We start from the raw sequence: 24,676 nt of genomic DNA on the forward strand, positions 1-24,676 counted from the left end.
ATGGGCTCTGAGCGAGAGACCAGCTTTTGGATTGGCTTAACGACGTTGTGGGACTAGCCCCAAAGCCCATCCTCGCTCCCCTGCATTCACCACCTCCAAAATGGGCTTTCAGAGGCAGAGGACCTGACTGGGGGTGAGGTCCTCAGGACGGATCTACATGTGGCACCTATGTATGGCATCACGTCAAGATGGCCCCATGGTGAAGGCAGGAATGGTGACCGTTCATTCAACACATGCTTACTGAGCACTGCTCTACCCCAGATCCTGGGCACTGGGTGAGGATACAGCAGTGAACGTGAAGGGCAAGGTCCCTGCCCTTGTAAACCAGACATCCCAGAGGGAGGAGCCTGACGATAAAGCCGGGAGACAATTGAGCGTAATGTCAGGTAATGGCAAGGGAGGTGAAGACAGAGACTCGGTTTGAAGAAGATCGTCCTACTACCATGTGAAGATTAAACTGTGGGGAGAAAACAAGAAGCACGAAGTCCAGCCTGGAGTATCACATCTGCAGGAGAGAAATGATGGTGTGAGGTTGGGGCAAAAGTAATTGCGGTTAAAACATGACAAAAACTGCAATTACTTTTGCCCCAACCTAATACCTTGGTTTCGGATGTTAGCCCTGGAGATGGAGAGAAGTGGGTGGATTTGGAATATATGTAGGTAGTAGCGCTAATAGATTGGAAGTGAGGGGCCGAGGGAAACGGGTTAGGGAGGTGGCCTTGTGTAACTAGATGGTAATGGTGCTGTTCACTGGGACCGAGAAGACAAAAGATAAACAGGTATTGGAAACGTGTGCATGTGTGAATTACCAGTTGTATACTGGCCACGTCATATCCGAGATGCCCAACAGGCATCCGAGTGGAGTGTGGAGCTTAGTGGAGAGGTCAAGTGGGAGCCACAGTTTGGGACTGGTGTACAGGGGGCTAGATGCATTCACCTACTCTGGATCCCAGAGTGGCCGTTCTCAACGAGCGGGGACTCTGCCCCCTGCTTCCAGGGGACATTTGGCAACATCTGGAAACATTTTTGATTCTTATAACTGGGCGGGGGCAGGGTTGTTACTGGCAACTACTGGGTGGAGGCCAGGGATGCTGCTAAACATCCTCCAATCTGGACACACGTCAGCCCACACAACAGAGAATGAATTATCTGGCTCCCGCGGTCAGTGCTGCTGAGGTTGAGAAATCCTGCCCTGGGGTGAGAGTGTACATAGAGAAGAAAGATGGCTATGCCCAAAGGCATTCTTGTGCGAAGAGAGAGAGCCTTCTGCAAAGAAGACAGCAGAACAGTCCAAGAGGTAGGAGGAAAGTTTGGAGAGAGAGAAATCCCGGAAGTGGAGAATGCTGAGGAGGAGGAATTCTCAACTGGGTTAAATGCAGCTAAGAAACTCCATTGTTTGAGCACAGAGAGAAGTGACTAATGGATTAGGCAAGGTGGATATTGTTGATGACATAAGAGCAGTCTCTGGGGTGTGATAGGTTTAGAAGCTCCAGGGAGGAAGTTGTACCAGTAGCCAACACATACTGAGTGTTTATCTCCTCCCTGCTCGGAATGCCTTACGTGTAATTTCATTAATCCACATACAACAGGTAGGTACTATTATGCTCATTTACAGAAGTGGCAATACTAATATTACCCCCATTTTACAGAGGTGGAAACTGAGGCACAGAGAGACTAATTACTCCCCATAGAGCAGCCCATAGTAAGTGGCATAGCTGGGATTCGGACCTAGAGATTTTGGAGGTGAGGAAGTGGATGCAGTGAGTCAACACCACCCTTTTTTTTGAGAAGTCTTGCTGTAAAAGAGAACAGACACCGGTACAGAGAACATTTGCATGCCAATTGGAGTGATCCATGTGGAGGCTGAAATTGGTGGAGAGGAGGATGAGAACTGAAGTCCTTGAGGAAGAGGGCAGGATCCAGTGCCAAGGTCAAGGGGTTGGCCTTTCCTGGGAGGATCGTACTGGTCACTCTGAAGTGGACTCAGTTTTAGCGAGATTACCTGGACTCAACCTCTCTCCTACCTGCCCCCTGCTGGGCTCCAGAGGCCTGCTGGGTAGCTTCCGGTAGCCTCCACCCCTGCTAAAAGGAAGCCTCCCTGCAGGAAGCTGCTACACAGGCCCTGCCCTTCCCCCTCAATGTCCTTTGGGCAGCAGAGACAATTGTGCTCAGGAACCAGTATCTCAAGCGTAGCCCTGCAGTCAGGAGCCAGAGCCCAGGCCGGCCAGGTGGTTCTGTCAGTACACATCGGGGGTTCTCCACCCAATAGTGACCTTCATGATCCTTACAAGCCTCCCCAGGGTCTCTACTCATCACTCTCTCCCTGCTCTTGCCACACCAGGCTCCCCTGAAAGCTCAGGTACTGATGTTCTTGCCTTCTTCACGCTCTCTCTCCTCCACCTGGCTATGACTTGCCTAGCCTCCTACCTCAGCTTAGCAGCCACATCTCAGACAGCCGTTCTCTGATCCCCCCATCAAGGTGCGACCCCCCCCCCCCACGCCCGTAAGCTGTTCCTCTACACAGGACACTGACTGTTTCATAGTGCTTTCCCTCTTGTAATGTATTTTTTGTCCAGTGTCTACATTCCACACTAGATTGTAACCTTCATGAAGGTATGCCTAGCTTACCACCCTATTTCCAGTGCCTGGCAGGTAGTAGGTGCTCAGTATTATCTGCTAAAAGAACAAATGAATTGGTGACTATTTTACAGCCTACTTCGTATTTATATGGCTCAGACATGTTGTGTTCAATATTTTATTCTCCTTTACACACATTTCACTACAAAATTTTGAAGCTTTCCTGATCACTTCCATGATTACTTTCATCTTTGTTTGAAGGTGTGTTAAGAGTTTAAATCAGTATCTTACTTTGTGACCATTCATTTAAAATAGAAAGAGGTACTAAGCTTTATATTATTGCTTTTTCCCAGTAGGATGGCTCATTTGGTTTTATGTGAACCAACAGAGCTTTACAACATCTTGAATCAGGTCACAAAACTATCCAGATTGACTGAACCCAACTATCTCTGTTTATTGGGTAAGTACTTAAAAAAAGTATTTTGTGGATAGCATCCTTCAAACATTATTTTTGATGACTCAACAAACTTTTGGGGATGGGTGAATAAATGACTTTAGAAATCTATTAGACTCATTAGGCATAGCTTAAAATGCTGCTTCCATCACATGACTTGGAAATCATTCCAGATAAAATCTAGAAATTCCTGCAAGACTCATGTTCTGAGTCCTCTTGTTTTAGTGAAATATTTCAAACATCTAACAAATATATAATCCGATAAACACCCATGTAATTGCAACTCAAATTTAACATAATAAATTCAATGTTACACATACAGATGTAACCCTCTTTTGTACCCCATCCTGATCCTGTTTCTGTCCCTCTCCAAAAAGGATTGCTTCTATATTTTTACATCTTTACTGCATATGCAGCCATCCCAAAATAATGTGTGGTCTAAACATTTATTCCAATAGTACCGTAATGTACAATCATTATGCAACTTGCTTTTTTTTTCTTAAAATTTTGAGATTCCCTCCACCCCATGTATAAATGTGAAGATCTAATTTATTTATTTTAACTGTTAGTTGGGATATGTATCCATTCCTAGTGGATTGCAGTGTGTTGCTTGCATTGTGTGACTCTTAAGGATAGCGCTGCAGTGAACAACTTTGTACATCCCTCCTTATTCATGTGTAAGTTTCTTTGGGATATTTACTTAGGAATGGAATTGCAGAGTTGCAAATTCAGCTTCATTACATTATTGTCAAACTGCCCTCCAAAAAGATTGTATCAATTTATACTTCCATCATCAGTGTAAGAAACATACTACCAATATATGGTTTTGTCAGATTTTAACATTTTTGCAATCTGATTGGTGTGAATTTGTGTTATGCTGTTTCCCCCAATATAAAAAATTGTGATAAAATACACATAACATAAAATTTACCATCTTAACCATTTTTTTATTGGGGAACAGTGTGTTTTTCCAGGGCCCATCAGCTCCAAGTCGTTATCATTCAATCTAGTTGTGGAGGGCGCAGCTCACTGGCCCATGTGGGAATCGAACCAGCAACCCTGTTGTTCAGAGCTCACGCTCTAACCAACTGAGCCATCCGGCCACTCCTCGTCTTAACCATTGTTAAATCTACTGTTCAGTGTTATTAAATACATTCACAATGTCGGGCAACACTGCACCACCATCCATCTCCACTCTAACTCTTTTCTTGTAAACTGTAAAACTGAAACTCGGTACCCATTAAACAACTCCCCACTCCCCACCCCTAACCCCTTGGCAACCACCATTCTATTTTCTGTCTCTATGGTTTTGACTATTTTAAGTACCTCATATAAGTGGAATCATCCAGTATTTGTCTTTTTGTAATGGGCTTATTTCACTTAGCATCATACTGTCCTCAAGGTCCATCAGTGTTGTAACATAGTGCAGAATTTCCTTCCTTTTTAAGGCTCAATAATATTCTATTATATACCACATTTTGCTTATCTACTTATTCCTAGATGGACGTTTGTGTTGCTTCCACATTTTAGCTTTTGTGAATAATGCTGCTATAAACATGGGTGTACAAATATCTGTTTGAGACCCTGCTTTTATTTCTTTTGCTTATATACCCAGAAGTGGAATTGTTGGATCATATGGTAGTTCTATTTTTAAATTTTTTAAGGAACTGCCATATTGTTTTCCATAGCAGCTGCACCATTTTACATTCTCACCAACAGTGCACAAGCATTCCAATTTCTCCATACCCTGGACACACTTGTTATTTTCTGTTTTTTTTTTTTTTTTTGAACCCTTCTGATGAGTGGGAGGTGGATTCTCACTGTAATTTTGATTTTCATTTCTCTAATGATTAGTGATGTCAAGCCTCTTGCCATGTACTTATTGTTCATTTACTTATATTCTTTGGAGAATTGTCTATTAAGTCCTTTGTCCATTTTTGAATCAGGTATTTTTTTTATTGAGTTTTAGGACTTCTCTGTATATTCTGGATATTATCAGATTTAATTTTCATGAAGTCCATTTTGTCTATTTTTTATTTTGTTGTCTGTACTTTTGGTGTCCTTTCCAAAAAATCATTGCCAAATCCAATGTTGTGAAACTTTTGCCTTATGTTTTCTTCTAGGAGTTTTGTACTTTTAGGTCTCCGATCCACTTTGAGTTAATTTATGTATGTGGTGTTAGATAAGGGTCCGATTTCATTCTTTTGCATGTGGATATCTAGTTTTCCCAGACCATTTGTTGAAAAGACTGTCCTATTCGAGGTCCCTTGAGATTCCATATGAATTTAGGATGGATTTTCTATTTCTGCAAAAAACATCATTGGGATTTTGATGGGGATTGCATTGAATCTGTGTATTGCTTTGCATAGTATTAATATCTTAACAATATTAAGTCTTCCAGTTGATGAACATGGAGTATTTTTCCGTTTGTTTGTTTTTTAATTTCTTTCAGCAACATTTTGTAGTTTTCAATGTACAAGTATTTTACCTCTTGGTTAAGTTAAATTTTTAAAAAATTAAAATAAATTTTCAATTACAGTTGACATTCAATTTTATATTAGTTTCAGGTGTACAGCATAGTGATTAGACATTTAGATAACTTATGAAGTCATTCCTCCCGATACGTCTCGCATCCAACTGACACCATATATACCATGTTTCCCTGAAAATATAATATAATACTGGTTCTTATATTAATTTTTGCTCCAAAAGACGCATTAGAGCTGGTTGTCAGGCTAGGTCTTATTTTCGGGGAAACACTGTAGTTGTTACAATATCATTAACTATATTCCCCAAGCTATACTTTTCATCCCTGTGACTATTTTATAGCTGCCAATTTGTACTTCTTAATCCCTTCACCTTTTTCACTCAGCCCCACCCCTGCAATCCCACTCCTATCTGGCAACCACAGGTTTGTAGCTAGAGTTTCTGTTTTGTTTGTTTGTTTATTTTGCTTTTAGATTCCACGTATAAGTGAAATAATATGGTTTTTGTCTTTCTCTGACTTATTTCACTTACCTTAATACCCTTGGGTCCATCCAGGTTGTCACAAATGGTACAATTTCATTCTTGGTTGTGGCTGAGTAATATTTTATTGTATATATGTACCATATCTTCTTTATTCATTTCTGTTTTGATTGGAACATTTAATCCATTTATATTTAAAGTAATTATTGATATGTATGTAGTTACTGCCATTTTATTAATCGCTTTCTGATTGTTTTTGTAGTTCTCTGTTCTTATTCTCTTGCTCTTGTCTCCTGTATGTTGATGACTTAATGTAGTGTTGTGTTTGGATTCCTTTCTCTGTATTTTCTTATATATTCCTTGCAGATTTTTGGTTTGTGGTTACCATGTGCTTCACATATACCACGCTATGTTTGTAGCAGTCTATTTTGTTGATGGTTGCTTCAATTTGAACACATTCTAGAATCACTACCATTTTTACTCACCACCTCCACATTTATGTCTTTGTCATTATTTTTTTTTTACATATTTTGTGTGTATCCCTTAATTTACTGTTGTAATTATATATGATCTTCCTACTTTTGCCTTTTAACCTTTATACTAGCTTTAGTGTTGGTTGATCCACTGTTTTTATGATGTGTTTGTCTTTGTCAGTAAAATTTTTTTTCTTTGTGATATTTTTGATATTTCTTCTTCTTTTTAAAGAAGTCCTTTTAACATTGCTTGTAATACTGGTTTGGTGGTGATGAACTCCTTCATCTTTTTCTTGTCTGGGAAGCTCTTTATCTCCCCTTCGATTCTAAATGATAGCCTTGCTGGGTTGAGTAATCTTGTTTGGAAGTCCTTGCTTTTCATTACTTTGAATATTTCTTGTCAGTCCCTTCTGGCTGGCAAAATTTCTGTTGCTAAATCAGCTGATAGTTTTATGGTAGCTCCCTTGTAGATAACTAACTGCTTTTCTCTTGGTGCTTTTAAGATTTTCTGTTTGTCTTTAACCTTTGGCATGTTATTTATGATGTATCTTGGTGTGGGCCTTTTTGGGTTCATCTTGTTTGGGATTCTCTGCCTTCCTGGACTTGTATGTCTATTTCCTTTGCTGGGTTAGGGAAGTTTTCTGTCATTATTTCTTCAAATAGGTTTTCAATCCCTTGCTCTCTCTCTTCTCCTGGTATTCCTATGATGTGAACTTTATTAGACTTGATGTTATCTCACAGGTCCCTTAAACTATCCTTTTTTTTACGATTCTTTTTGCTGTTTCGATTGGGTGTTTTCTCCTACCTTGTCTTCCAAATCACTGATTCAGTCATCTGCTTCATCTAATCTACTATTGATTTCATCTAATGTGGTCCTCATTTCTGTTATCATATTTTTTATTTCTAACTGGTTCTTTTTTTATGTTTCCTATCTCTTTGTTGAAGTTCTTACTAAGATCATCTATATTTCTTCTAAGTTCTTTGAGCAGCTTTGTAACCATAACCAGTGTTTTGAACTTTGCATCTGGTAGATTGCTTGCATCCATTTTGTTTAGTTCTTTTTCTAGAGTTTTGTCCTGTTTTTCATTTGAGACGTATTTCTTTATCTCCTAATTTTGGCAGCCTCCCTGTGTTTGTTTCTGTGTATTAGGTAGATCTGCTAAATCTCCCAGTCTTGGCAGAGTGGCATTATGTAGTAGGTGTCCTGTGGGGCCCAGTGGCACAGTCTTCCTGTTCACCTGAGCTGGGTGCTCTGGGGGTGTCCCTTGTGTGGGCTGTGTGTGCTCTCGTGCTGTAGTTGAGCCTTGATTTCTATTGCCACAATAATGTGTGGGGTTGACCCTCAGGCTGACTGGCTGTGAGGACTGGTTGTGACTACAGTGAACAAACTGTTGTGCGGGGGCTGACCCCACAGAGCAGGATTTGCTTTAGCAGGGCTCTGGTGCCTTCTGAATCCACCCTTTGGGTGTGTCATTTGTGGTGCTAGTTGGGTGGTGCTCTGGTGTGGTCTGAAGCTGGCCACCAGGTATTTTAGTTCTGGGGCCTCTTGGGAGGGGCTCTGGTACAGGCCAAAGTCAGCTGCTGCCTATGTATGGCCCAGGACCACCTGGTAGGAGCTACAAAATGATCGGCAGTTGGTATCTGCCTGTGCTGGGCTTGGAGGTACCTAGGAGTGGTTATGCTGTGAACCAAGGCTGGCTGCCACTAGTGCCAGGCTTGGGGCTGCTTAGTAAGAGGTACAAGGGACGCTGAAGCCAGCTGCTGCTTGTTTGGGGTTTGTGGACCTTTGAGAGATTTTAGGAGTGTGGGCCTAGGTGAGCTACTTGTGTGGATTAGCCTCTGAAAGAGGTTTGGGCTGGGTGTGTGAATTGGGTGGGGTGGGGTCTTAGGGAATCAACAGAGTGAAGAGAAAGCTGTGTTAGCCAGATTGATAGAGACATAGTTTGGTGACCACTTGCACCTGTAGGCTGTGGGATGGGAGGAGTCAACAAAGGAACAATGGTGCCTGCCAGCACTTCTGCCTGCGTCTGCTTAGGGCAAGTGTGAGAGAGTGAGTCTGTGCTCAGGCCATGTAAGAGGATGCCTGAGTCTTCCGCGGCCCTCACCTGGACTGAGTCCTTGCTGACTTTCATAGCTGTTGTGGGGACTCCTCTTCCTCGACTTGGTGCTCTGGGCTGGGGAGGCCAGTGTGTGGCTGAGACTCCTGGCTCCTCAAGGGGGACCTCCACAACTGGATATTCCTCCTGATTCTTAACCACCACACAGGGATGTGGGTGTGGGACCTGCCTGTTCTGTGTCTCTGCCCCTCCTACCAGTCTCGTCTACCTGTCTCATCGTGGCTTCTTCTTTATATCCTTCGTTATAAGAATTCTGTTCAGCTTGGTTTTTCATGCAGGTATTTTGCTTTTTATTCTCCTCTACTTTGCTGTCACCTTTTGGTACTGCTTATTTTTTTTATCTGCTTTCTACCTTTTTTTTTTAATTTTATTGGGGAATATTGGGGAACAGTGTGTTTCTCCAGGGCCCATCAACTCCAAGTCATTGTCCTTCAGTCTAGTTGTGGAGGGGGCAGCTCACTGGCCCATGTGGGAATTGGACTGGCAACCCTGTTGTTCAGAGATCGCGCTCCAACCAACTGAGCCATCCGGCAACCCCCATCTTTTTCTTTTTTCTTTTTCTTTTTTTGTTTGTTACAGGTTCTTCATCATTCACAGGAATGAGCTTAGCTTCTATCTTCCTGTAGCTTTTCTTGTTTTCTACAGGATTTTTCTGAATAATTGTCTGCATGCACAGCCATCTCTTTAGTCTTTGTTGTTGATTTACAAGTTGTGGTAGACACTTGGATCATTGAGGCATTACTCAGGCATTTTCGCTTTTGAAACATTATCTTTTTTCCTCCACTTTTACAGACTATTATTGATTTTTTTGTATTGATATTGTATCTAGCAACTTTGGTGTGCTCTCTTACTAATTCTAATTGTTTGCGAGTCTCTTGGGCCATCATATTGTCTGTTTATAATGACAGTTTTATTTCTTCCTTTTCAATTCTTATACACTTATTTTTTTTATCTCACTACATTGTTGTGCCCTCCAGTGCAGTGTTAAAGAGGAGCAGTGATTGTGAACATTTTGTCTTCTGTTTACTGCTCAGTGTGATGTTTTCTGTAGATATTTAGTAAGATACCCATCAGGTTAAGGAAGTTGCCTTATATTCCTAACTCACTAAGAATGTTTTTCATGGTATGAATTGAAAAATTTCTACATCTATTGAAGTGAAAGTACAATTTTTCTCCTTTAATATCTTAATGTGATTTTCAAGCATTACACGGTTCCTACTAGATCATAATATATTTTTTGTGCACACTGTTAGATTTGGCTTACTATTCATTTCAGATTTTTGCAACTATATTAATGAGTGTTAATTAGCTTACAGTATACTGTGCTCAGTTTCACTTGTTTTTAAGCCATACAGACCACATGCTGACTTCCTTTGTTCAAGATTATTTTGCTAAGATTCACTCAGTATGTAAATGTACTGTAGTTTGTGCATTTTTGTTGCTAATGGTGTCAAAGATAAACAATGCCAGACATTAGTTAAAGTTGTAAGGACAGATTTTAATCAGTAATATACTATTGCAACAGAGAAAAGAGTGAACTGAGTTCAATTTGTACAGAGGTGACTGGGTGTTTTAAAGGGAGAGTGTCGGCGTAGGGAGGGGAGCAAGCAGGGGCTTAGTAGAGTCAGGGAAGTGAAAAATTACAAAAAGGGGCGGGGGACCGGCCCATGTGAAACCCACTTGGATTTGCTAACTGGTGCATATCAACATTAGGCTCCTACCGTCCCCAGAGGCTGGTAGACAGGGGCCCCATACCATCAGGTATTGGTTGGGTAGAACAAACAATAAATTCTTGTGACAGCCTTGAGTTTTCTCATGCAGGCGCTTTAAGAGGGGCTGAGGTCATCCTAGGGATGTGACCTTGAGCTGTTTCTAAAGATGTCTTATAATAAAGATATCATCAGGTAAAAATATCTTCAGATGTCTGAAGTTTTATTCTCCCCTGTTGATTTTATGAGTTCTTTATACATTCTGGATACGTCTTCTGTTAGTGATTTGTGCTGCAGATATTTTCTCTGTGTGGCTTACCCTTTTACTTAATTTAAAGGATTCGATTTATCAGTATTTTCTCTTGTGGTTAGTGCTCTCGTATGTCTTTTTTTTAAAAAAAATAGACTTTATTTTTTGGAGCAGTTTTAGGGTCACAGCAAAACTGAGCAGAAGGTACAGAGAGTTCCCATATACTCCCTGGCCCCACGTGCACAACCTCCCCAACTATCAACATCCGGTAGCGGTGTGGTATATTTGTTATAACTGATGAACTTACTTTGAACCTTCATTATCACCAAAAGTTCATAGTTTACAGTCGGGTTCACTCTTGGTCTTGTACATTCTGTGGGTTTGGGCAAACGTATAATGACATGTATCCATCATTATAGGGTCATGCAAAGTAGTTTCACTGCCCTAAAAATCCTTTGTGCTCTCCCTCTTCATCCCTCTTTCCCCACTAACTCCTGGCAACCACTGATCTTTTTGCTATCTCAACAGTTTTGCCTTTTCAGGAATGTCATGCAGTTGGAATCATACAGCAATAGCCTTTTCAAATTGGCTTCTTTCACTTATATATGCATTTAACTTTCCTCTGTCTTTTCATGGCTTGGCAGCTCTTTTCTTTTTCGTACGGCCTAATATTCCGTTTTCTGGATGTACCACAGTTTATTTAGCCATTCACCTACTTAAAGTTATCTTGGTTGCATCCAAGGTTTGCCAATTATGAATAAAGCTGCTATAAACATCTGTGTTTAGGTTTTTGTGTGGTTTTAAGTTTTCAACTCATTTGGGAAAATAACAAGGAGCATATTGCTAATAAGAGAATGTTTAGTTTTGTTAGAAACTGCCAAACTGAAGGGGTGGCCAGATGGCTCGGTTGGTTTAGAGAGGGAGCTCTTAACAACAAGGTTGCCAGTTCAATTCCCACACGGGATGGTGGGCTGCGCCCCCTGCAACTAAGATTGAAAATGGCGACTGGAGGTGGAGCTGAGCTGCACCCTCCACAACTAGACTGAAGGGCAATGTCTTGACTTGGAGCTGATGGGCCCTGGAGAAACACATTGTTCCCCAATATTCCCCAATAAAAATCTTAAAAAAAAGAAATGAAAAGAAAAGAAAAAAGAAACTGCCAAACTGTCTGCCAAAATGGCCATGCCATTTTGCATTTCCACCATCAATGAATGAGAGTTCCTGTTGCTTCACATCCTCACCAGCATGTGGTGTTGTCTGTGTTTTGAATTTTCAACATTCTAATAGGTATGTAGTGGTATCTCGTTGTTTTAATTTCTCATTCCCAGATGGCATGTGATGTTGAACATCTTTTCATATGCTTATTTGCTATCTTTATCTTCTTTGGTAAGGTGTCTGTTCCTATATTTTGTCCATTTTTTAATTGGGTTGTTTGTTTTCTCATTGTTGAATTTTAGGAACTCTGTATGTTTTGGATAACAGTGTTTTTTAGTATTTATGAATAAGGCTCAATTTCTATTCTATGTTCTTCCCAACTTTGAGGACCATTGAAAACACAACTTCTGTCCTTGCAGTGGCATTAGAACCTCAGCTCCTAGGTTCCAGAATCTGAATTTGGGTCTCAAATCCCATGGGGGCGTTTAGTATGAGCTCTCTCTGCCTTTGATTTCTCCCCTCCTTGCTCTTTTGGGCCTCAGATAAAACTCCTCCTAAATCGAAGACACAAAATCTCACTACGCCGTAAGGGGGTGTGTGGGTGTGGGTGTGATGGGGCAGGGGGCGTGGTGTGGGCAGCTCTGAATAGTGGAATTTCACCTTGAGTTTTAAACCAATGGTAACTATCACCTGTCTGCCAAACAAGTAGATGATGAGGTTGTAAGTTCTCTAAGTAGTTTGGTCACATACAGTTATTTATTATAAATCCCTTTCCTTTTCAGATGTGCGTTCCAAAAAGGAGTATGATGAAAGCCATGTGATTACAGCCCTTCGAGTGAAGAAGGTACACTGGCAGAGTCAGAATCTGGGGCCGCTGGCTACCTTACAGCAGTGGGGGAAGAATGGGAGATTTCATCCTAGATCCAGGAGATGGCGTCTACTTGGACACTTGGCAGCAGAAGCAGGAACCCTCCCCCCCCACCCCGTGCATCCACCACGAGGGCCTCCCACACTTCTCACACATTCCCTAAGGTGTCCCACCCTGCAGCATGGTCAGCTGCTTCATGAAGCAAATATTGATTTAACTCATTGACATGCCAGGCACTGTTCCAGACCCTGGGGACAGAAGAGAATGCAAGATGCCCTTAATTCATTGTCACTGTTCTCACAGAGCTTCTGTTCTACTTAGGGAACAGACAGTAAACCATAGAGATGGTTCCTATAACCCAAAGATGGCAGGCCCCTCTCTTCCCTTTCCATCCCTTCCCTTTTCATCTTCCTTTTTCTCCATTCCAACTTTTTAAAAAGACAGCCTCGCAGCAGTCACCATGCCCCCACTCCTGCAGGGAGGCCCTTTTCTCCACCCCCACAGGGTATCTTCTCTCTCAAGTCATTGCCAAGCCTGGCAGCCTTTACTCAGGACCCATCTCTGAGCTCTGTAGTCCTGACCACAATTGTTCGCCCTTGACTTCCGGGTTATCTCTTGCTTCTCTGGTTTCTTCTCTGTCTCTGGTTTAGCTTCACTTTGTCCTTCTTCTAAAGAAAACCACTGCTCTATCCTTGGTCTCCTTCATACCTGTCAGTATACTTCTGTCGACGAAAAACAGCCAGCCTAAGAGAAAGCTTATAAGAGTTTATTTGAGCCAAACTGATGACAATTGCCAGGAAGCAAAATCTCAACGGACTGAGAAAACGCTCTACAAAATGGTGGTTTGCAGCTTATTTTATACATAGAAGCAAAGGAGGAGGGTTACATGAAATCCACTGGTGCTAGATTAAGGGGTGGGAGAAAGCAAAACGGGGAAATCACTGGGGTTGGATAAAAGTACATTGGAGAGACAGGGACTTCTTTCACACAGGTGGGTACAGCACAATTAATAGTTCTCATAGAGATGTTAACCAAGGGACAAGAATGATAATGAGGGACTCTGTACTTTCCTGCTCTGGTCCTGAAAAAGGGATTACTGACATTCCAAGGATGTCATCTTAGGTGCAATAAGACAACAGACAGGCCCACTTAAGGTGAAGGTTGACTTTATGAAGGAAGCTTCAGGCTAAAGCTGTGACTTCCCGCCGTGGCCCACCTTAGTTATGAATTTTGTGTGTGTGTATGTTCACGCCATCTTATGTGGTTATTTTCAGTCTCCTGACCTAGTCAGGTGTAACCTGTGTCCCCTTTTCCGTTCTCACTTTCTTGCTCAGAGATTTCACCTAAGCTTCCAGCTTTAACTATCCACATGCAGTTAGCTATCTTGTCGATTTTACTTCTAAAATTTTGTCTTACAAAACTCCCACTGCCACTGTCCTGTGGCCCTTTCCCACCCAGAACTGGGCAGGGAATATGGGCTCTGGCTCAAGTGTATTTCCAGTATAAGCTTTCCCCAACCCCATCCATCATTATCTGGGGTTTTTCCCTCTGGATTTTCAGTCCTGCCTCCTCCTCTAGGTCTGAATCCCCATTTCAGACCTTTCTCTGCTTTTTACAGACTATTCAGAGCCCCTTGATGAGACGTGGCCCTAAGTTTCCAACTCGTCTCTCAAATCTACATGTTCCTTTGATTCTGGCAGCACCCTCAACTTTGGAAAAGAGACATTCTCTCTGCCTCAGCCCCTCAGAACCCCTCAGCTTGACTGACACCTCTCCCCTCCCCTCCCCAACGCCTTTGCCAGAAGATTGCAGGGAACCCCCAGCAGGACACAGAGCCCCTCAACTCCGTCTTCAAGGTCTTGCAGGTGTGATTCCACCTCCCTCTCCAGCCTTACCTCTGGCAAGCTTCCACTCTCCTCTTACACCTCAATAGCCTTACCCTGCTGTGTTTCCTTGTTTCTAAGATGCACATACTTTCCTCCATATTTTAACATTTCTGAAATTGGAATATATCCGACAACTGATTTGTTCTTTTAATGTGGCAGTGTCTTTTTCTCCAAAAGCGCATGTGGTAGACATCTGTTGTTTTCTGCCTGGCAGCCCCCCACCCCCACTCTCTTTTTAGGGGAACTCCTCCTTTCCCTGTTCAAACTGTGGGAGTCTAGTGGTGAGCCCTAAAATAGTATCCAGATCCTGGCCACAGTGTTAGGCCATATTTGGACTAGGAGCAGAAAGCTTATCTTGTCTTGCTTTGTACCTTGTACCTGCTGGCTTGTATGTGCCTTAGGCCTGGAGAAGCCGCCTGGAATGCAGAAACCATCTTATCCTAAAAGTCATTTTGTCTTGCTTTGTACTTTGGCTCCTAGGGGTCTGGGTGGTATTTGATCAGTGGGCCTGGGTGGGACTGGAGGTCCAGGCAGCGGCCTGGGGCCCAGGATGTGGAAGCAGAGGGCTCTCATGCCCCAAAACACTTTGTTGTGGGAGATAATACAACGAAACCCCCTGAATCACTGAAGGGGGAACAGCTTCGTTTACCCCCTCCTATAAAACTCCACACCCCTTTTTGCTCGGGCAGGTTACGGTCTTTTCTAACCTGACCTCCCACAGTTCAAACACGCCAAATAAAACCTAATTAGTAGACCAATTTTGGTCTCCCGCACTCATTCCTCCAGCCGTGCCTAACACATAGTAATTAGCAATGGGCCTAGAATGGAAACCGAGCAAATCAGAACTGGAATTAGAGAAGGCAGCTCTTTCTCTTCTGGTGCTGGAATTTGGAGGATGGGAGTCTGAACAGCGCTCGTGGCCACTGGGCCTCAGGAGGAAGTTGTCTGAGAAGGTGAAGTGAGGGTGCAGGGGTAGAGCAGTGCCGGAGAGACAGGGCTGGACTTGGGAGCCCTGGTTCAGGTTTTCCTGGGGACCAGTTGCTCCGCGCCTTGCCTGTGATATTGTCATATGCCCATAAATCCCTCCTTTAATGTACACTCCTGATTGTAACTGTTGGTAAATTGGTGGGTATCCTACAACCAGTGGTCTCTTCAGATCTAGGAAACCCGGTACGTGTGGTTCCCTGTGAGCACAGCGGAGTGTGTGCTCTGCTCCTCATTGTCTCCCTGACGTTCTGTCCAGTCCCTGGCATCCAGGACATGCTCGGGACCTGTTTTTTGACTCAAATGAATGACTGGAAGCTGTTCATTCTGCCTGGAACACTCTCTCAGCGTTTGTCCACCTGACAAATTTGCACTTGCCCTTGCAGTCTTATCTCAGATGTCTCCTAACTTGTGTGCCTTTCTGAGTCGTCCACACCAACGCAGGCATTCCCTCCCCTTTATAAAATCTCTATATTCCAGTCCCTAGCGCAGTGCAAAGTAGGTCCTGAATGAACGTTTATTGAATGAATGTACGAATGTACAGCCACGTCTCTCCCTGCTCTCCCGCCTGTTCCAGCCTCTGTGGGCTGCTCCTACCTTTTCCCTTTGCTCATGTTCTTCTTCACACCCACAACCCCACTTTCCTCATCATCACCTGTCTAAATCCTGCTGACCCTCGAGCGCCACCGGTCTCCTAATTCACTAGACAAATAAGATTTCTCCCCTTTGAGTCCCAGAGAACCTCCCTGGTCTATACCTTCAGGGGCCTGACCTCACGGCCTCTGGTAGATGTGCACTTGTCCTATCCCCCCCGTAGTTTTTCTGTCAGTGCCTCGACGTCAGCAAGACAGGTCATAAGGGACAGAGTCAGGCTCAGATTCCCCTGAGTGGTGGGGGCTTTCAGGAAGCATTGAGAACAAAGAAGGACTAAACTCTCAGCTGCTGCCCAGCCAGGCCTCCCCGAGCTCTAGAATACCTTGTGGGGTCCCGGGCAGGTCTGGTTCTGCGAGAGCTCATTCCCTCCTTGGCAGAAGGCACCCCTTGTTCCTGCCCTGGGGTCCGCCATCAGGGCGCCTTAGCTACTTCCTCACTAGTCGGCAGGACCTCATGGACCTGTTTGCCATTCCTTCATTTAGCCATATTTAGCCTACCATGTGCTAGACGGTGTTGTAGAAGCTCAGGATGCACCTTATAAAAGGGCAAATGTTCCTGCCCTCACAGAGCTGACATTTGAATTTACAGTCGGCCTCACTGTGTCTGCTTGCTTACGACTTATGCTTATTGTCTTCTGATGGGGGATTTTGGCTTTGGCCCCTGTGGGCAACCACTTCCCGCCTCACCCCACTCCCCAGAGAGAGAGACGATGTGTTAGTTCAGTTGGCAGGTCAGTAGACCAACTGTTCTTTGGCCAGGCACTTATCCCTGGTCCAGTCAGCTGTGGTCAGCTTTTCACAGCCCAGGATGTGGGTGTGGAAAACCCTTGTAATTGAGCAGACTTTCTATCAGCTCTCAGTGCTTCTGTGCCCGTGTGAAGTCAGGAAAGCGGGCACAGTCCTACCTCCGGCTCCAACCAGTGCTGCTGAATAGGGGATATTTGCTCAGCTGAACCCACCCTCCAACAGGCCTCTCTTGTGGTTTCTTTAGAAGGGAGATACATATCTTATCCCAGAGTCTGTGGATCTGGAGTGTGTGAAGTACTGTGTGGTGTACGATAACAGCACCAGCCATCTGGAGGTAATCCTGAAAGATGATGACGATGACGATGACGACGAGTCTGACAATAGCAGAGAAGGTGGGTTTTTGCACCAGCTGCAAGAATAAGATTAATAATGAACAGTTATTGAACACTTTTGCCACATGCCAGGAACCATGCCAAGTGCTCTACCAGGGTCGACTCGTGCAATCTGCACAACATCCCTCTGAGGAACTGGGAAGGGTCTGAGAGTTTTCCTTTCTTGCAAGATGACAAGTGAGCCTGCCACAGTTTCATAGATGCTGGCCGAAGACGTGCAGCTCCTGGGTCAGAGACAAAGAACTTCATTGCTCAGAGCAGTAACAGTAGCCAGAATGTCGTCATTTTCCTGCGCTGGTGCCCAACCCCAGTGACATGAACGGGGCCAGGTCCAACGCTCCACACAGTACATTGTATGATAGGAAAGAACTCGGAGCTGAGGGGACCGGAAGTTTTTATAATGGTCAGAAAGCCTGCCCATCCTTGCTTGGTTTTACAAATATCTTTGAAAAGCTAGTGCCTTTGTTCAAAGGACATGTAGAAATGCGAGAGACCATGGAGAATTGTTTCCTAATACATAACATCCCCAATTTAGAGACAGGAAAATTGGGGCCCAGAAAGGCAAAGTAACTTGCCCAAGGTCCCACTCCTAGTGACTTAGTTACCTCTTGCCACACAGCACATTACTCCCAAACTCAGTAGCTTAAATAACAAACATTACTTATCTCATAGTTTCTGTGGGTCCAGAATTCCGGAGCAGCTCAGCTGGAAGGGTCTGATGCTGTCTGTCCTGAGATTGTAGTCAAGATGTCAGCCAGGGCTGCTGTCATCTGAAAGTCTGACTGGGCGAGGACGATCTGTATTAGAGATGACTCACTCACATGGCGATAGCCAGGAGGTCTGTTTCACTCTGGCCGTGGCAGGAGGTCTCAGGTCCTTGCCACATGGACCTCTTCCTAGGACTCCTTACATGGCTTCACAACATGGCAGCTGGTTTTCCCCAGAGCCAGTGATCTAAGAGACAGTGAGAGAAATGGAAAGCCACATACCTTTTATGACCTAGTCTCGGGGCTTCTACAGTTACTTCTGCCACATTCTATTCATTTAAAAGGAAGTCACTGAGTATAATCTACCTCAAGGGGAGGGGAATTGGACTCAACCTTTTAAAGGGAGGCATTTGAAAGAATTTTTAGACTTTTAAAAAATCACCATGCCTAGTAAGTGCTTAGTAAGTGGTAGGGCCAGGATTCAAACCCAGGCAGTTTGGCTCTGTCCAATCTTTTAAGGCCTGGGTAGTGATGTTGAAGAACAAGGCAAAGTCACTCCAGCCCCAAGCTGGAGCATGAAAGTGTGGTTGGTTCTAATGCGCTTCACTGAGGCTGCACAGCGTTCTCCATGCAGCTCCTGCTTTGGGCTTCCCACCCCTGGCCGTTGGCACGGGGGCTCTGTTGTGTGTGGTTCCCTCACGGACATGTGTGGTGATTCCATGGCTGGAACATTCACAGCAATGGCCACTGGGTGGCACTAGGCGTCCACCTTGAATCAAACCAGTCTTCCCAGGAGGTTCTCAGCCAGGAAATCATCCCTCTTCCCCAAGCTCATTCTTCTGGGCTCTGGTCTGCAATCCTAGGATTGTGGGCTGGACCCTGAAACTCTAGGAACGCCCTCTACGTTCTATAAATGACCAAACTGTGCTATGGAGCCCCGTTCTCACTGGGTAGGAAAGCACAATCACAACACAACAAAAATCAAAAGCACACACACGCACACACCTTGCCCACTCAAGGTGACTTTCCCGTTTTGAAGTGGCATCTTTCAGGGAAATGCAGAGTCTCTTGTAAAAGACCATTTCAAGGGTTCTCTCACCACCCCTTCTCCTTTCCACTGGTAAGCTCCCACCTCCAGGACCCCCAAGGAGATCTGGGCATGGGGCGAGCCTTCATCACATCCTAGAAGCAGGTGTCAGTCTCTGTGTAGTTCTTTCCTTCTGGCCTCTGTGAGGTGCAGTCAGCCTGTGTGGCCTTTGGCCATACACCTTTGTCCTTGCTGTGCCTGTGGCCAAAATGTCCGTGTCTAGTGTAAGTCAGGAGAGGCCCCCCCCACCCTGGCAGTGTGTGGCGATGGCTCCTGGGGCACTCAGCCCTGTGCCCTCCTACGTAGGCTGCCCTGGTCTTCCACACCTGCTCCTGGTCCCCGGGCCTGCTCTTGCTTCCCTTGTTTCCAGCATTAGGTTAACCACTCCCCACCTCTGCTGTGGGGGTCTCAGGATCCTAGTGGGAAATGGGGCACAAGCTGTTTGTAGTCCCCTCCCACACCCCCAGCCAGTATGCTTCTACCCCCTCAGCTATGTGTCTTCTTAGGAATCCAGGAACTATCTTGCCTTGTCTTGACCTCTGGGACCCTCTCTCCAAGCTCCTTTTAGCATGCAGAGGGCAGCCCCCTTCTTGTATTTCCCTGATGGGAAATCATCCTTCCTTGCAACACATGGATTAGAGACCACCACACTTGGGATAATGTGTAGGTAGCGTTCCCTGGGCCAGGACATTCACACCAACTGTGAAGGGGAGCTTTGAGACTGTTGGAATTCCTTTTCTCCTTCCTCAAGGAAGCCTGACTTTCAAAATAATTGTTTGGCTAAGGACCTCAAATAATTTAGCTTAAATCTCGGGCTGAGAGGTGGTCACCCCCCTCCCCAGTTCAAAGTGTGAGAAACCTCATGTTAACTGAGAACTCAGGATTAACAGGAATAGAAATGAACGAATTGAATGTTTTAAAAATATTAACCCCATTGCATCTTGGCTGGATAACTTGGGCCCTGGGATAGTCTCATGGTTGAGTCTCTAATTGTCCCCTGGTAACTGGCGTTCTCCCCGCTCTGACCCCATCGCCCCTGCTCATGAATAAGCATCCATTGGTCTGTAACATTGAAGGGGGAGCAGCCATCTGGTTTAAAGGCTGTAGCTCCCCTCTCACTCCCTTGGGCCTGTGACCCGCCCAGTCATTCTCAGTCTCTTGCTTAAGAGGGAAATGGGGCTGTGAGACCCTGGGAGACTCAGCTCTCTGGCTTCCAAGCCAGGCCCTCAAGGGTGGTTTTCGGCTCTGTCTCTCCAGCTACAGGTTCTCTCCTGGCCTGGCTGTTATCTATGGGCTCTTGCTCCAACTACTGTTTCTCCAGACGGGTTTAAGGCCACTTACGTCCTTAGCAGCTCCTGCTGGAATTGGCCTTCTCTCCTTTGACAAAGGTTCAATGTAGGTGTCAGAGTTCAGGCCCTTCCCGGCTCCTTTGAGCCTGCTCTTCAGAGTCTGCTGCACAGTATTTCTCTTTAGAAGTCAGATCGTGCTCTCAGGATATCTTGGCATTGCCTTTGTTATGCAGACTTCCTGTCATATATCTAATTTACACACAGTCTAATATAATAGTAATTCTGCAGATCAATGAAGGCGTTTTAGAAGAAACTGCTGTCAAAAGCATGAGCTATCACTTCACACCCACTAGGATGGCCATAATAAAAAAGACAGATAATAGCAAGTGTTGACGAGGATGTAGAGATACTGGAACGCTCATACGCCACTGATCGGAATGTAAAATGGTGCAGTCACTGTGGAAAACAGTTTGGCGTTTTCCTCAAAAGTTAAAACATGGTCCAGCATGTTTTTACATGGTCCAGCAATTTCACTCCTAGGTTTGTACCCAAGAGAAATGAAAACGCACACACAAAATCTTGCACATGAGTGTTCACAGCAGCATTATTTATAATAGCCAAAAATGGAAACAACACAAATGTCTGTCAACGGATGAATGGATAAACAAAAGGTGGGGTATATCCACACAATAGAATGTTATTTAGCCATAAAAAGGAACAGGGTACTGACACATGCTGCAACATAGATGAACTTTGAAAACATGCTAAGTGAAAGAAGTTAGACACAGATGCCACATAATGTATGATTCCATTTACATGAAAGGTTCAGAATAGGTAACTTCATAGAGAGAAATGAGACTAGTGATTGCCGAGAGTTGGGCGTTTATGGGGGAAATGAGAGTGAAACCCTCTAACTGGTACACGGTTTCTTTTTGGGGTGATGAAAATGTTCTAAAATTGATTGTGGTGATGGTTACACAACTCTGACTATACTACACAGGAGCGGGGGTAGTGTGAGGGGAGGGCAGTGGGCTCGGTTTAGACGTGTTCACTTCAGATATCTGTGACTATACTAAAAACCATTGAATGGTACACTCTAAATAGGTGAATTGTATGGTATACAACATGTGGCACACAACACACACACACAGAATACATATATACATTATATACAGAGGGTGCCAAAAAAATGTATACACATTTTAAGAAAGGAAAAGTGTATCGACATTGTAATACTCAATATGTACCGATAACAAAAGATGAATACAAGTCACGTTTGACTTCTGCAATTACAAGAGGTGCTCAAAGTGGTTACCGTCAGTGTCCAGACACTTCTGATTACGGCAAACTACTGCTTGAGCAACGTTGACCAAGGTGTCCACTTGTACACATTTTTTTTGGCACCTCTGGTATGTATTCACAGAAAAACAGAGATTAACTTTCTTGGTGGTAAGTTGCTTTTTACATTTTAATTGTAACACTCATCTTTATTTATATTTGCTCCAGCTTCCTAGATAATTGCTTTTCAGAATAAAGCAGCCATCTACTGAAGCTTTAGACAAACGGGAACACTCATTTCTTTGGTCTCCATTCTTAGAACTGGTGGCCGGAGCTGCCATCAAGTGTGGCAGAGCCATAACCCACCTCACCCGCCACCCTGTCCGTATCCTGAAAGGGGGCTATGAGTGCTTCTCAGCCATGTACCACTTTTTTCGGACGCAGAAAATCATCTGGATGCCTCAGGTAAGAGAGCGTGCTGAGCACAGGTGGGCTTGGATGCAAGCACGACCTTCCTCTGAGGACCCTGAGGCAGGTGGGGGTGGGGTGTGGTGGGGGAGGCAGAGTGGGAAGACGAAGAGAAGGAGATGGACATCATGGAAAAGTTGGAAGAAATTTTGAAGACGGGGCTTGGGAAATGAACTCAGGGTATCCAGCAGGTCCCTGCCAAGATGATGAATGTAGAATTGTCAGGTGTGGGCAGAAGCCGGCATGGTGTTTAAGAGATGGGGTCCTTTCAGAAGGCAGGGTCCCAGGGGAGTTCTGGATGGTGGGCTGTACACAGTCAAAAGCCCGGGAGGGGTGTCATGATTCAAGGCTCCCTGGCCATTCTTAGCTGTTTGGGTCCAGAGGATACAGAAAGGGTGAGAAAGCGGTCCCTGCCTCTGAGAAGTTCTTGTCTAGTGGGGAGACAGAGGTGTGGCCACGGGCGCAGCAGGTGTATGGAGCCCAGGAGAGGGACCTCCTCTGGGAGCCAAACCTGAAGGAGGAGGAGCTTGTGAGGAAGAGGCGTAGAGCGTAGAAAGCAAGCTTTGGGTGGCAGTGACTGGCAGGCAGGGACTGGTCCCTGGGGGGCACTGTGGGTGGCAGGTTTATTGAAGAATCTGACTGCAATGGGATGTAAACATGCAGGGGCTTCATTTTTTCCAACAATTGCCTTTAGCTGTGCCTTCATCCTTGCCTTACCCAAGCCTTGGGCAGATTTCATAGTTTCTGGCCACTTTTAGTGATGAAACCTTTAACCTAGTCATATTATAAAACAATGGGGTGGGGGGAGGTGCGTATTAACTGGATATTTGATGATAGTAAGGAATTATTATTATATTTCTTTAGGTTGTGATGAATTATTGTGGCTATGTTTTTAAAAATATGAGTCCATATCTTTTAGAACTACATAATGAAATATTTACGGGTAAAATAATATGTATCTGGAATTTCCTTCAAAATAATCCAGCATGGGTTGGGCAGTCAGTATAGACGAAACAAAATTGGCCTTTGTTTGATAATGTTTGCAGAGGGGTGATAGGTCCAGTGGTTTATTACACTATTCTCTCTACTTTTGTGTATTTTTGAAATATTTTTTTGAAAGGGAGTAAGAACAATCAGTCCAGTCCAGGCTAGGCTAGATTAACATTCTGGTCTCAAACTAAATCTCATCTCTTTCCGTCCCTGGGGCTGGGCAGCCTGGGGTTTGCTGGGGCTGGGAGTGGGGAGGGTGTGGGTTAGCTCCCAGGACACCCCTCTCTTCCCCCTTCAGGGCCGGGCCCCCTGTGGTGCTGAGGGCCCAGAGTGGGGCCTGGCTTGTGTGCTTGGCTGCTGTCAGTGGTGGGGAAGTCCTGCTTGCTTGAGCCCAATTCTCTTCCCTTCCCTTGGGGGCCCGTGATCCACCCCCATCCCTGCATCCATACTCCTTCACCTGAATCCTGGAACGAGCCCCAAGAGAGTGTGATGACGGGCAAAGAGGCCCAAGCAGACCTCCCTGCAGCCCCTCCTTGCCTTGCTGACTTGGCAGCTCACGTCAGCCTGTGTGGAAAGGTGAGGACTCATGTCTGAGGTCTTACCTGTTCCCAAATCCAGGGTACTTGTGTCAAGCTCACCAAAGGACTACCTCCTCTACTTTCCACTGAGGTAACCACACTATGATTTTTCAGCTCAAGGAGTGGATGGTCTCCCCATCCTGCAGGCACTCCTCCTCCCTCCTAGAAGAGCACCCCTTACTGGATTTGCAGTATTTGAGGGAGTATTTCTCTTCAAACATCACATTGCTGATAACTCATTGCTCCTACCTTTCAAAGCTTCATTCAGGTAGAATTGACATAGGAATAACTATACATATTTAAAATGTACAATTTGGTCCATTCGACATGTGTATGCACGTGTGACTTGCCTCACCCCCAGTCTTATGTAGATTGGGAAGATGGGTAGGGTGGTGGCTGGTAGTAGCTAGCAGGCCTTGGGTGGGTGAGTTGTACCCTAGATGTGTGTGGCCCTCTCTAGAATGTAGGTGCCTACTCTTTGCCTTTTCCTGCCTTGTTACTAATTGAGGAGTGAGAGTTAAAGCCCCACTCCCTTCCTGTAAAGCAGGGGTGTTCTTACTGTTCCCCAAGGAGCTCCTTCTATGAGTGGAGATGGTGGCACAGATTCTGGGCTCAGAGACTGCTCCTCTGCCTTAGACAGAGTGACTTATCATTTCCTGTTTTATATGTGGCATCCCTAAAATAAGATTTCACCTCGAGCAAAACAGTTCTGTGGCTAGAAGAAGAGTGAAAGCCACACTGGAGAGAGAGGATGGTGAGCCACGGAATGGTTTGAAGTTGAGGGGTGGGATGGTCAGCTTTCCCTTAGAAAGATCAACTCTGGTTGCAGTACAGAGAGCAGATTAATAGGGACAGGGAGGATTTGGGGAGAAATAGTAGGAGTTAGGGCTGGAGAGGAGACAACAGATTTAAGAAATGCTTAGGCAGTGGCGTGGATTAGTATGGGTGGGTACAGGAAAGGGAGGAATCTAGAACAATGCCCTGGTCTAGGTGTGGGTGACAGGTGGCCTGTGATGTGGCCCCCTGAGGTGGCGGACACAGGAGGAG

General features: G+C 44.8%; 1 protein-coding gene across 5 annotated transcripts in view; it reads left to right on the forward strand.

Moving 5' to 3' along the window:
* STYXL1 (serine/threonine/tyrosine interacting like 1) overlaps positions 1 to 24,676 on the forward strand; it is a 55,507-nt gene that overhangs the window by 7,823 nt on the left and 23,008 nt on the right. For 2 of the 5 annotated variants that reach the window (XM_033110346.1, XM_033110345.1), the window contains exons 2-5: positions 2,934 to 3,037; positions 12,485 to 12,546; positions 17,085 to 17,232; positions 21,913 to 22,058. In XM_033110346.1, the coding sequence (XP_032966237.1) occupies positions 2,935 to 3,037; positions 12,485 to 12,546; positions 17,085 to 17,232; positions 21,913 to 22,058 (459 nt within the window). In that variant the 5' untranslated portion in view covers position 2,934. Of the gene's footprint in view, positions 1 to 1,575; positions 1,590 to 2,930; positions 3,038 to 12,484; positions 12,547 to 17,084; positions 17,233 to 21,912; positions 22,059 to 24,676 lie in introns of those variants that run through there. The other 3 variants (XM_033110347.1, XM_033110348.1, XM_033110349.1) reach the window with 2 other exon arrangements.

Source organism: Rhinolophus ferrumequinum, chromosome 7 (genome assembly GCF_004115265.2).
Source record: "Rhinolophus ferrumequinum isolate MPI-CBG mRhiFer1 chromosome 7, mRhiFer1_v1.p, whole genome shotgun sequence".
Lineage (NCBI taxonomy): Eukaryota > Metazoa > Chordata > Mammalia > Chiroptera > Rhinolophidae > Rhinolophus > Rhinolophus ferrumequinum.